The sequence below is a fragment of the Medicago sativa genome, chromosome 4 (assembly GCF_051527215.1).
Source record: "Medicago sativa cultivar Bolivia chromosome 4, Bolivia_mono, whole genome shotgun sequence".
NCBI lineage: Eukaryota > Viridiplantae > Streptophyta > Magnoliopsida > Fabales > Fabaceae > Medicago > Medicago sativa.
Window position 1 is genome coordinate 55528414 of NC_140752.1, and position 12190 is coordinate 55540603.

The following is a 12190-nucleotide window of genomic DNA, read 5'->3' on the forward strand; positions in this document are numbered from 1 at the left end:
TACATGAGGCATCGAGTACAACCAACAAGAAGCATGGCTTTTGTCTCTTCAACAGCATCACTCGACACACATGATCCTTCCGACGAATGAACACATTCTGTCGATAAAGATTCCGATGATAGCGACGAGGTTGCCGCCCTTGGTGGCGACAATTTCAGCCCCACTGCCACTTCCAACGTTGAACTCCTTGATCTTTTACTCATGTTGGTAAATTTTAAATTTCTAAGATATATGTTCAAAATAACACTGCATGTACATATATAGGATAAATAATTGACGGTAAGATATTTAATTTAATTAAATTGAATTAAATGGGTTGTTCACTTACAGTTAGAACTAGCTAACACGTTATTAAAATTATTAATAAGTTATAGACTTATAGTAAGCAGTGAAAGATGCTTAGAAGTGTTTAATTAATTAGTTAGGTTAGGAGATTAGATGGAGTGGTTGCAATAGGAGGACATAAGATTACTAGGTTAGCTGAAAGGATATCTAAATGTAGCAGTAATAATAGCAATATAGGTATTTGAGGTGTTGAATTTGAACAAATTTGGTGGTTACATATAAAGAACTTGAATTGAAGGGGTGAAAATGAATAGAGAAAATCAATGTAGAGGGAGGTCATTGATTAAATTTATATGTCAAATTTAATTGTGTATAAAAGTGGGGGAGCAAGGAAATGGAACAAGAGTTTCTCTAGAAACTAAATAAGAGTTAAAGCAATATATGCCTACATGTTTATTCGTTTAGTTTACACCTCTAAAAAGGTTTAGTTATAGTCTATAGACCATATATATATCCTTGTTTGCGCCGAGTTAGGCCTAGTAGGTAGAGAGGTGTGACGTTTTCGAAAATTGCTCTTTACCTCCTCTATTTGATCTCAAGCACCTTAATTTGACGAAAATATCTCCAACATTGTTGCTTAATAACACATGCAAAGAGGTATTCAAAGATGAGACAGCTTATGATAATAATTGGACAAGACCAATTAATATTTATAAAAAACAACAATAACATACCTTAAACATAATTCAACAATGTAAAACACAATATAAATCACGGATCTGTCAAACTACTTTCTACATCTGGTTCCTCCATGCAAACCCCACTTTTTTCATTGGCTCTGAGCCTAATCAGACTTTCTTTAATTTCTTTGAAAAATCTTATCAAGGTAGCGTTCAATTCGATCGATCGATCCTTTAGTATTGTACTGACCAAATATTGAGAACATGGTTATCACGTCGTCGTTGTTACTGAGCTTCACTTGGGTATACTGGACGCTTCCATTTGAGTTGGTCCATGGACGACGATACTCAACATTGTCCACCCTCCTTGTGTCTTTATAGTTGAGTTAATGGTTATTCGGTCTAGCTGATTCTTCAACCCAGACACTGTGACATCAACTCGGACCATAAGCAGATTGGTTTTCCCTTATTGTAGTAAATCGCGGCTAACTTGGTGTTCGGATCTATTGGATAAGTGGTCATGGTTCTTTGTTGTGTTTTAAAATAAATGAACCAAACAAACCGATTTATAGATGTTTATGTGCATCGTGGACCACAAAAACTGTCGGGTAAACCTAAACCACACAAAAAATATCCCTGCAACGGCAGTTAACCACCACTCCTAGCTACGGTAGTTAACTGTCGCTCCAGGGTGGACAATTAACTATCAATTACAGAGGCAAAATTGCACAGTATGACAGAAAATCAGTTTTTATGAGTTATTGTTTTGCCACTTTTTCATTCATTCAATCATTTATTCATTCATAAAAGCAAACACAAATTATCGAAAACAAATTTATTCATTTCAAAATTGTTAAGGTAACAATGACATTAAACCTAATGCATCCAAATAAAAAGAACTATCTCCGTCACGATGTTATGGACCGCCTCAAAAGCCTGAACTACAAGGACTACACTAAGAGCAGAATTGATGGATGTATGGGAATGTCTTGCGCATGCTCGTACTTCCTCTTCATTTGCTATGGAAAATGGTAGTATACCTTCCCTCGATCGCACATGTTCCATCCTGAGTACCAACATATTTTTTTCGAAGGGTATGGTCTCTGATGCTCAATTTACAAGCTGAATATGCCGTCTTCCACATCCATACGATCACATATCAATTTGTAGGGGTGCGATTTTGTGTGGACCCTCCTAGGAACGAAGCGTGTAAAACTTGGCATTTAAGGTCCATAGATAGGTTGGTCGGTAAATGGAAATATGGCTATGCGATGACAAGTCATCTTACGTTATTTTCAGCATGTGTTTCAATCATTTTGGTAGTTAATTGAGTCAATAAAGAGGAGTTTTTGAGAAGTTCCTCATGGTTTAAGGGACATTTTGCAATATTTTTAAATCAAGTCATGTAATTTTGTTTCTTCCCTAAACTAGATAATTTCATAGGTGTTTTGAATCTATTAGTGAAAAGTCATGTAATTCGGAAAAGAAAGACACCTCATGGAAGTTTTTGAACACATGGAATGAAGTTCAAGAAGCTTAGGAACACATTACAAGTTGCTGAAATTCTGTCCCAAGTCTCAAGACTGAAGCGCAGAAGGAAAACACGTAGAAAAAGGAAAAATCAGCACATGAGGTTGAGGTCACGCACCCCGTGTGTGCCTCATGCACCCCAGACGCGTGGAACAGAGAGAAAAATCATTTATGTCTGCTGCCACACACCTCATCCCCCCCTTCACGCGCGGTGCACGGGATGTTATGGGAAACTAAAACTTTTTGTTGTATTTTATCTTCGGATTGGGAAAAGTCTAAATTTTCAACCCAAACTCAGCTAGAAATATGCTTACAAAAACAAGAGCTTGCATTCACAAATTCTCATTCAGAACTTGATGGTTCAAGAGGAAGGCAGACACTATAAGCATCAAGAGGAGTTTATCTCCCCAACCTTTGTTCTAATAGTATGGCTTATTTCTTTTGTAACATATCTTTTGTTACCATGAGTAACTAAACACGTATTGATTAGGGTTCTAAGATGAATCTCGATTTGTTTGTTGGATTATATTAATACAGGTCTTTTATTCAGTAATGATTTGAGATCTATTTAATTTTTGTATGCATGACCCATGAATGCTTTCTTTACCTTAGGGAGTGTGTCATACCTAGTAAATGTGAATGATCTTAGATTAGCTACAGATTGGCACATAGCTTACTTCATAATCGTTGCATACGAACTTTATCTTTCTTCCTCTAGTAAGATAGAGTTAGGCCTATCCATTTAATCCATTATAGGGTCAATCAAGGGTGTGTGGTGAAATTCTAAGATTCATAGGTAAAAGTGATTCCTTGAGATGACAGTTTAAGCGCGCGCGCACACACACACACACTATGCTTATGTTTCAATTACATGTGTAAGTCTCTACTTAATAACTATATGACCGTGTATAGGACCCTAGAAGAGTGACGACCTTTTATTATGTATTTCATATATGACTTTTAGGGTGATTGAGGAGCAACATGACATCTGGAGGGACACTAGGTCCCATTGGACAAACCACTTAAATAAGAACCTTCGTTTAATAACTGGTGATTATTTGCATTAATCCCTGCTAAAACTCTGAATCAAACTTTTACTTTTCTACAATCAATCCAATTGTTTTATGCAATCCAATCAAACTTGTGAATTCCTTCCATTTTACTGCTTTATTTATCGCTTTTAATATGATTAGATAGTTTCCTTGTCAAAACGACAATCCCCGTAGAGACGACTTTATTTGTAAATGGTTTGGTGCACTTGTGAAGTTTAGTCATCAAGTTTTTGACGTTAATGTCGGGGATTGCTGATATTATTTTACATGTTTTATTTTTAGGTTAGTTTTGTTAAGTCATATTTTTTTTTCTCACATTTCAAAAACAAATCAAAAGATTTACATCAGTTTTATGATTTATTTATCAAAACAAAAAAAAAAAAAAAAAAATATTTGTGATACTCTTGTACAATGCTACTGAAAGGTTTCTTGTTTGAGTTTTGTTTATGCAAGATGCATATCCATAAACCTTACTTTTTGACTCATAAATAGAAAGAACTCTCAAGGCAATTCGAAAACTTGTCTGACTAGCCATAGAATAAGAGACTAGAGTAGCACTTATCCCACCACCAGATGATAGTGATTTTTCATCTAACGAATACGAGATGGAAGGTCTTCAATGCATCACCTTAAGAGACTATGGAATGATTTAAAACTTGGATGAGGATTCCATTGGGTTCCAACCAATGAATTCAGTCGCATTTAACATAAAAAGTCATGTGCTTAAAGCTTAGAATGATAACAAGTTCTCAGGGAAGAACTCAGAAGACTGCATGGCACATCTGCCACACTTCTTTAAAGTTTGCGGAACTATTAATCCACCAGGTATCTTTGAATCCGATAAAAGACTTAGATTTTTCGTCTACTCATTAACTGGTCGCTATAAAGACCGGTTCGATGCACTTTCAAATGGCATTAAAGCTACTTAGGACCAATTACAGAGGTAGATCTTTAACCGTTTCTTTCCAATCACAATGTATCGGATGATGAAACAAGAAAAATCCAATTTCAAACAGCAAGACGGAGAATCACTATATGATACTTGGGAGAGCTTTGTACTACTTCTCAAAAGATGTCTAAGGCACTAGTACATTAAGATGCATAAAATGCAGACTTTAACTACAAGGCTCAAACCGCAAACTCGTATATTCCTTGATGCATCAGCTGGATGAACCTTGAAGAAAGGTATGATTTATCTAAACACTCATGATGCTTTACTTGCAAGTAACAAACTTCTTAATATTCAAATCGTAACCATTTCAAACAAATTAGAAGCAAAGACTCTGGCTCAAATCTCATCATAGGGTTTAGGGTGTGACTTATGGGAACAAGCTCATTCAAGTGATGCATGCATTCCGGCAGTTTTGAGTTATCAAACGAGCAGGTGAAATACTTGGATGCATATACAAGACATCAGAGGAACCCATGCCAGAATAATCCAAGTTGACCATACCATCCAAATAATGGAGAGACACCTATGAAGCACCACCATCACATGCTGGCCATACTTTCATGATCAACACAGAGATCCCCTTTTTGTTGGTGATTATTTTTGTTAGTGGAGGAAGTAGATCAACTCATGACCTCCTTATAAAGTTATAACTACAACCTGTCCATTCCTCAATACCATTAGTTATCACTTTAACAAATAATATCCCATTGTATGAATGATTGCAAATGCAATGCTTATAGGAAATTACCCCATATTGTTGATTTTATTCCTGGAACATCTGTAATAATTTTTCGCCGTTGAAAAATAGGTGTTGCTCTTATGATACAAAATTGTTTTTAAATGAATGTAGAAGTTGTAAGATATGAAATTTTACGGCTCCTCTAACACTTAACACACTATAACACAAAAATATCGTATTTCAAAAAACATGTTGTAAACAGAGGAAAAACTTAATGAAGTTGAGTTCTATCAAAAGTTTATTCAAAAAAGTTTATGGAACTTGATAGTCAACTTCATACTTTATCATCGATGGTCATTAAGATAAATAAGATTATTACTATTTTTCAGTTTCGTGTTGTTAAGGAATCAAATATTGTAATATAGTATTGTTAGTTGTATAGTCAATTCTTCCAAAGTCAAAAAAATGTTAGTTTTTACATGTAACTTCTTTTTTTTGGCTTCCTTAACAAGTGACACATTTATTAGCATTTTTCTTAAAAACGACGGTGAAAACTAGAAAACTTATGTATTGAATAATGTATTTACTTCAAAGGTTAGCTTTTGATTTTGTTCATACACTATATTGCAACAGGTAAAAGAATATTATCTACAATGAAATTTAGGACATATGAGACGTGCAACCTTATGTGAAGATTGAGTGGTTTTTTTTTTTTTTTGGTGGTCGGGGTTCGAACCCCCCCGACCTTACATATATCATGCATTGTCCTTGCCAACTGGATAGTTGTTTAATCACATATAAAAAGGTAATTTTGATATAGAAATTGAAAAATATTTGGAATATTATGGTCATAAGGTTATGTGTTTTGTAAAAGTTTAACATATTTCTTCAACAAATATATTATACTCCTATGTCCTTGCACCCACCACATAAATTTTAAATCTGCCACTATCTCAATGTCATAATGTGTTCGTCCTACCTAGCAGTACTTACAAAAAGTTAATGCAATTCCTTTTTAGTAAACCTAGTCATCAAAACTAGACATGGATGGATACACTGGTAACTGAAATTAAACAAAATATGTTGTTTGATAACGAAATGCTTCAATCAATCCATATAAATGCATAACAATGTTAACCACCAACCATATACTCTAATGGATAACAATTATTCAATTTTTTGTCTACTTTTTTTCGTATTGTTCATACTCTTTAACTGCTATATTCTATAAATAAAAACTTCATATTTAGAGAAAAAAAATTGATAGATTATCAACTTCATTCAGATCTTCACATTAGACAATGCATGCCAAATGTTGCTTTAGATATTAATGTGTCACAATGACCCTCACAACAACAAAAAATATTGGAAGTTATAACTGAACACTCAAACACCTTGCAATTTCCATTTCATTGAATTGGGATTTTTGTATTGAAATGGAGATAATAATAGTATTTCCGAATATACAGGGGAAGACAATTTTTTCAACATTTGTCTTCCGAAGAACTTAAGAGAATGGCTTTACAACTAGAGCGTAAAGATTACCGTTGTTCAACATATTTGCTGTCTTTGCTTAATAATCCTCTAATACTTGGATGTCTTTCAGTTTCTACTATACGCTTACAGTGCCATTTGTCGTACTATTACTGCTTCTGCATTGCTGCAATTGTTGCTGGAGAAGCCTCACAGCCTCATTCAATCTTCGAATATTTTTCTCTTGCACTAAAATAATCTGCAGCAAGCAACATCAATTGAAAAAAGTTCAGAAAGTTTGATGTGAAATAGCATAGTCATAGATCTAAGTTCAAACGAGAAAATTTCTAATAGTTCTGGACTTGAAAGCATACGGAACATGACGAATAGAAATTTCTAACATGTATGCAAATGTATAACTTTTCTACAAAACATAATTTAAGGAACTACAGATTTCCATACAACGTAGATAAGATAAGATACCAAAGAGCTGCGCTCTCATTGTCAGTGAGATATGACTGTCTTTTTTGCAGACTTCAAATATGGTTCCCAAACTTCATTGGACATTAAAATGTTTCTTTTTCTTTATGTTAAAGATACTTTTCACATTTTAATGTATCAAAAAAGGGATATGCTGTGTACAAAAATTTAAAAGTCGAATTTAACGTTCCAATACATGTGATGTTCAAGGAAAGATATATCTCAATGTTTCAAGCTATTTAATTATTTCTGCAAAACAATCTTATAGAATGATATGTATATAGGAACAGAGGGAATAGCATATACAACTGACATAGTTCCCAATTCCATTGAAGAATGACTAGATACTTCTGAAACAGTGACAATCAGAGCTTGTAAAAAGAGTACTGACTCGTTAAATTATTCAAAAAATTGTTACTGGAGCACATTACCTATACAAGAAGATCTTTACAGGAAGAATAACTATAGAACCCGCACACATTCATACGGTAGACACTAGAAAGGACTAGATTGATATAACTAACTCGCTAAGCATTACAACTTTTTCTATTGTCATAGATTGTTTTGTGGCATATCAAAAAGGGTTATATACTGAATTCAGATCAACAAAGGGTTCAATGACGCAAGTTCCCATTTAAAAGCTACGAGTAAGCAATGTACTAACTCCAAATGTTTTTTTTTTTTTTTACAATTAAATCCAAATGCTTAGTAACTAATAAAACATAAGCGGATATATGGGATTCAATTATAAGTATCTTCCCATTTTATAAGGTCTCCAATTACATCTAAACTAGACAATACATGTGCTTCACCGATACTCTTATTCCAGAGTAATTTAGATATGAAATAACTTATCGTAGATTCACAGAACTCCAACATTTGCGGACTCGTTGATTTAATCATCTAAGGATTCAGGTTTTGAGTGTTTTACTTTAAAGATATGGACAGGGAAATTCACTGAGCTCATTAATTTGAAGCCACATTCAGAAGTGAATAGCAATCACCTCTCTTAATCCCCGTGGAGGGTTTGGTAGCTCCACTGGTTTAAGCTAAGGGAAAATGAGTTGGAGATCCTGGGTTCAAACCCGAACGAAGCAATAAATATTAATCTAACAAACTAACTACTAACAATTGCCATTCAAAAAAACAACGACGAGAAAAAAACCACACTTTTCAATGAAAGATAGAATATGGCTTTTTTCGACTTTGGATAAAGAACTTGATTAAGTGCTCACTTATCATATAAGTGCTTATGCATAAGTTGTTATTATAATATAACAAAAAATAAAACAAAGTCGAACCGTTTACCTAAGATCTTCCAAAGAGACTCACAAATGCTTACGAAAGTAGATATACTCAAATAAGCAAATCCAAACAGATACTAAATGACAAAAATACAAGCTAACATATAAGCACATTGATGCAAACAAGTATACCAAGAATAAGAACATAAACTCAGGTTGAAAAGATGGGAAAGAATTAAAACCTTTTCCTTTACTATTTCCACCCCCTTTGAAAACCTTTGCTGCTTTTGAGAAATAGTGGAAGTTGAATCAACATCAACCATAAGTTGTTGTTTCCACTCAAACTGAGAAGTAATTACAAACATGAGCAGTAAAAATACAAGCAACAAGGGTCGAGGCATCATTTCCAATTACAACAACCACAAACTGCACAACACCTGCATGATCTTCAAATAACACTGAACTATTTAGTTAGTAGGAAAAAAAATAAATAAACTCAAATTGAAGAGGAAAAAGGGTAGAGATTAAGTTAATGTGGGAATTAAGGGTTTGGTATTTTTGATCTAAAAAGAGAAAAGCTTACAGATCGGTGAGAATGATAAAAGCATAAAGTCATCATAGGTCTTCAAATGATGCGCTTTGATGTATTTTGCAGTTGCGGCTTTGGCAGTAAATTTGAAATTTTTTTAAGCTCAAAATTGGGGATGTCAATGGGTGCCCATACGGATAGTATGATATCCGTCCCGCTCCGTTACATAAATATGATACCCGTGTCCGTCCCGTACCCTCTTGGGTACCTACTATGCTGGTACTCGTGGGTGTTGAGATATCCATGGGTATTCATGGGTACCCATAGGTTTTAGAATTTTTTTTTTTTATACAAATAATAACTTTTTTTTAATTATCAAAAAACTTCAACTTTTAAACATTCATACATAATCTATTCAAAATTTCATAAATCATATATAATCCATAGAAAATTCATGATCCTGACATATGATATGTTTTTTGATGGGAATGAAGTAGAAACGGTGAATTTAATAAGATGAATTTAAAAAAATCAAAAATAAAAATAGGTTATTAATGAAGAATCTTAGGTGGAGGATAAAATTTCCTTCAATAAGGTAACAACTTTAAGTAAATTAAGTAATATAATTTACTTAATTTATTATCGGATATGGGTACCCGTGTGTATAGATACAATCAAATCCGTGTCTGTATTCATATAATAATCGGTAGTCAAATACCCGTTTATTATATCCACGGATACCTGTTTAGCTACTCGCCCCATGTCCATGACGGATTTTATCCACAAATATCGGTGGGCATGGGTATTTTTGCCACCCTTACTCAAAATGTGAATTAATTTTTTAAAATAATATTTTTTTTCTTTCAAAAAACAAAAACTTTGATAAAATTAAAAACAAACTATAAACATACTAGCGGCTAGGGGACAAGGTACAAGACACTCTCATGTCTCAACCATAAATATTACTACCTCCGTTCCGGTATAATTGACCTACTTTGGTTTTTCACACAGATTAAGAAAAGTGTATAAATAAAGGGGAAAGTGGAATATAATGTATTGGGAATGATAAAAGTAATATTATTTAGTGTTATATTGTATTGGGAATGATGAAAGTTGTATTGAAAATTGAAATGGGTCAGTTTTTTTGGGACACTTTTTTTTAGAAAATGGGTCAGTTATTCTGGGACGGAGGGAGTAGTATTAAAATGCTAGTGGCCAAGGCACAAATGTTATTATTAAAATATATTTGAGATGACTTTCCAACAAGAATTTTGTTTTATATAGTATAGTTACAGAGTGACATTTTTTTTTGTTGCCCTTTTAGATCAATTTTAGATTGTTTCAAAGGTCAAGTTTATGGTGTACAAAGAACATATTTTTATGCGTAGATCGATAAACTTTATTATTGAATTAAATGAAAGAAAATGCTAACAAGTGTTCTAAGGGCATTGTTTAAACATCTAAAAGTAGCAATTTTTGCATTGGAAATTGTACGATTATGACTTTAAAAAGTGTTTGACTTGTATTTTCAAGACATAGTTTCTTTTTTTGGGTTCCTTAAACAATGCTCTTAGGGCACTTGTTAGCAAAACCCTTAAATGAAATACAATGAGATTTAATGATTCAATGGTGAAAAATAAACATGTGAATGATGCAAGACTATCTTATTTGTGTACATTAGACAAAACATGTTTTGAAATGCGATTAAAATGATTAATTAGGCTAAGTGTGGTGTTAAGTAAGTGATGAAATTGGAAAAAATTCTATTTCATGGAGCAAGTGATGAAAATTAAAATGGAAAAATTATTATTTTCATGGAGTTAGGGAGTCCCATGTTATAAATTGTTTTTGGTTTTAAGGCAATGCCGCATTGGATATTTATGATTATGTGTAAATCTGTTACACTACCGCAAATGTGTATGATGTTGTATGAATGTGATGTGACCATGTATGATTGAAAATTGTGATATTTGAATATAAGTTTGTACGTGTTTCAGGTGTATGATCAATGGGAATTAGTATATGCGAGTGTACACATAGGGTAATTTTCCTCGTTCATATTTCATCGTAAGTGAAAGCCTTGTGTGTCGAATATCCAAGCAAAGTCTAGGGGCTATGGGTTTCGCTCTTGCGATGCATCGCATGTGCGATGGTTTTGGTTCGCATATGCGAGCACACATCTTTAGTGTGATGATGCACTTTAGATGTGAGTCACATATGCGACGGGTGTCATCACATATGCGGTTGTGCATAGAATTTTACACTATTTAATCATAAAAGAAATTTTTTAAAGTAGTTGACATTGACTCAAAATTATTGAGGTTATAGAGGATTGAACTCGTTGCACGATTTTGGGTCAGAATTTGGAGGTGTTACTAGAAACAAAATTGTAACGGGATTGACAATATCATGGCATTATTTTTAGATCAGGTTATAGTATTATACTATGTACGAGCTTCATTGCGGCTCAATTTAGGAAAATCATGACACGATTCTGTCTGGGTCTGAGTACTGCTCAATACTTCGTTCTTCATTTTTTTTAACAAGCTTCAAGAGAGAATCTTGGTAAACCAAATGAGAGAACTTTAGTGTTAATTAAGGGTCTTTGATAAGAGGTTTTTGGGTTGGGAAACACTTTACATACACCTTGGGAGTGAGATCTTATTATAGGAAGGATAAAAAAGCTTCCTTTATTGTTTTCTCTTAGGATTCATTGTGGGTTTTAGTGGCTTGAAAAATGGATATAAATCATGGTTTGTGTCTTTGTGTGCTTATATGCTAATTTCATGTAACCTCTTTGTATCACTCTTATCATAGTGGATTGAAGAGCTATCTCCTCTATATGTATGTCATTATGTTCTTGACCGGTCAAAGACCTGGGCCCAATTGCTTAGACCCAATAACAAACCAAGCCCCCAAATGCTGCATTTGGTAAATTACTCGCAACACACCTCTTCTCTGCGAGGGGGTGCTCAGAGCAACTGAGACCTGTTCAAATGAACAGTAACGTCTCTTTCCCACATTCCTGCGAATATCTCACCGACGGTCACACTTCCTCCAATTTTGTAACCGCCAGACACATGTGTGCCATTACAACGACTCTGCATTCACCCACCTCTATAAATAAGAGGCTCCTCGCAGCCTCAACGGTAGAATCTTTTACACTCTAAAACCCCATTTTGAACTTCAACTGACTTGAGCGTCGGAGTGTCTGTAGGTACACACACCCCAATCGGTCCAACGCTCACTGAAGTACTCTCACCTCCATGAACCACCGCATTTAAGA

General features: G+C 34.1%; 1 protein-coding gene across 4 annotated transcripts; it reads right to left on the reverse strand.

The window, feature by feature from the left end:
- Positions 1-6449: 6449 nt before the first annotated feature.
- Positions 6450-9090, reverse strand: LOC146929976 (uncharacterized). Of its 4 annotated transcripts, none has more exons than XM_085701651.1 (3): positions 8959-9090; positions 8618-8812; positions 6450-6910 (listed from the first exon to the last, which is right to left on the reverse strand). In XM_085701651.1, the coding sequence occupies exons 2-3, from the start codon at positions 8777-8779 to the stop codon at positions 6791-6793; spliced, it is 282 nt and encodes a 93-aa protein (XP_085557777.1). In that variant the 5' UTR covers positions 8780-8812; positions 8959-9090; the 3' UTR covers positions 6450-6790. The 4 variants fall into 4 exon arrangements, with proteins under 4 accessions (XP_085557777.1, XP_085557779.1, XP_085557780.1 ...); XM_085701653.1 differs by having other exon boundaries at positions 8618-8821; positions 8959-9087; XM_085701654.1 differs by having other exon boundaries at positions 8618-8833; positions 8959-9079.
- Between the last annotated feature and the right edge of the window lie 3100 nt (positions 9091-12190).

Coding starts and splice junctions, on each gene's coding strand:
- LOC146929976 (XM_085701651.1), bottom strand. CDS start 8,779: ATGATGCCTCGACCCTTGTTGCTTGTATTTTTACTGCTCATGTTTGTA. Junction 6,911..8,617: donor TGGAAATAGTAAAGGAAAAG/GTTTTAATTCTT, acceptor TGCTTGCTGCAG/ATTATTTTAGTGCAAGAGAA.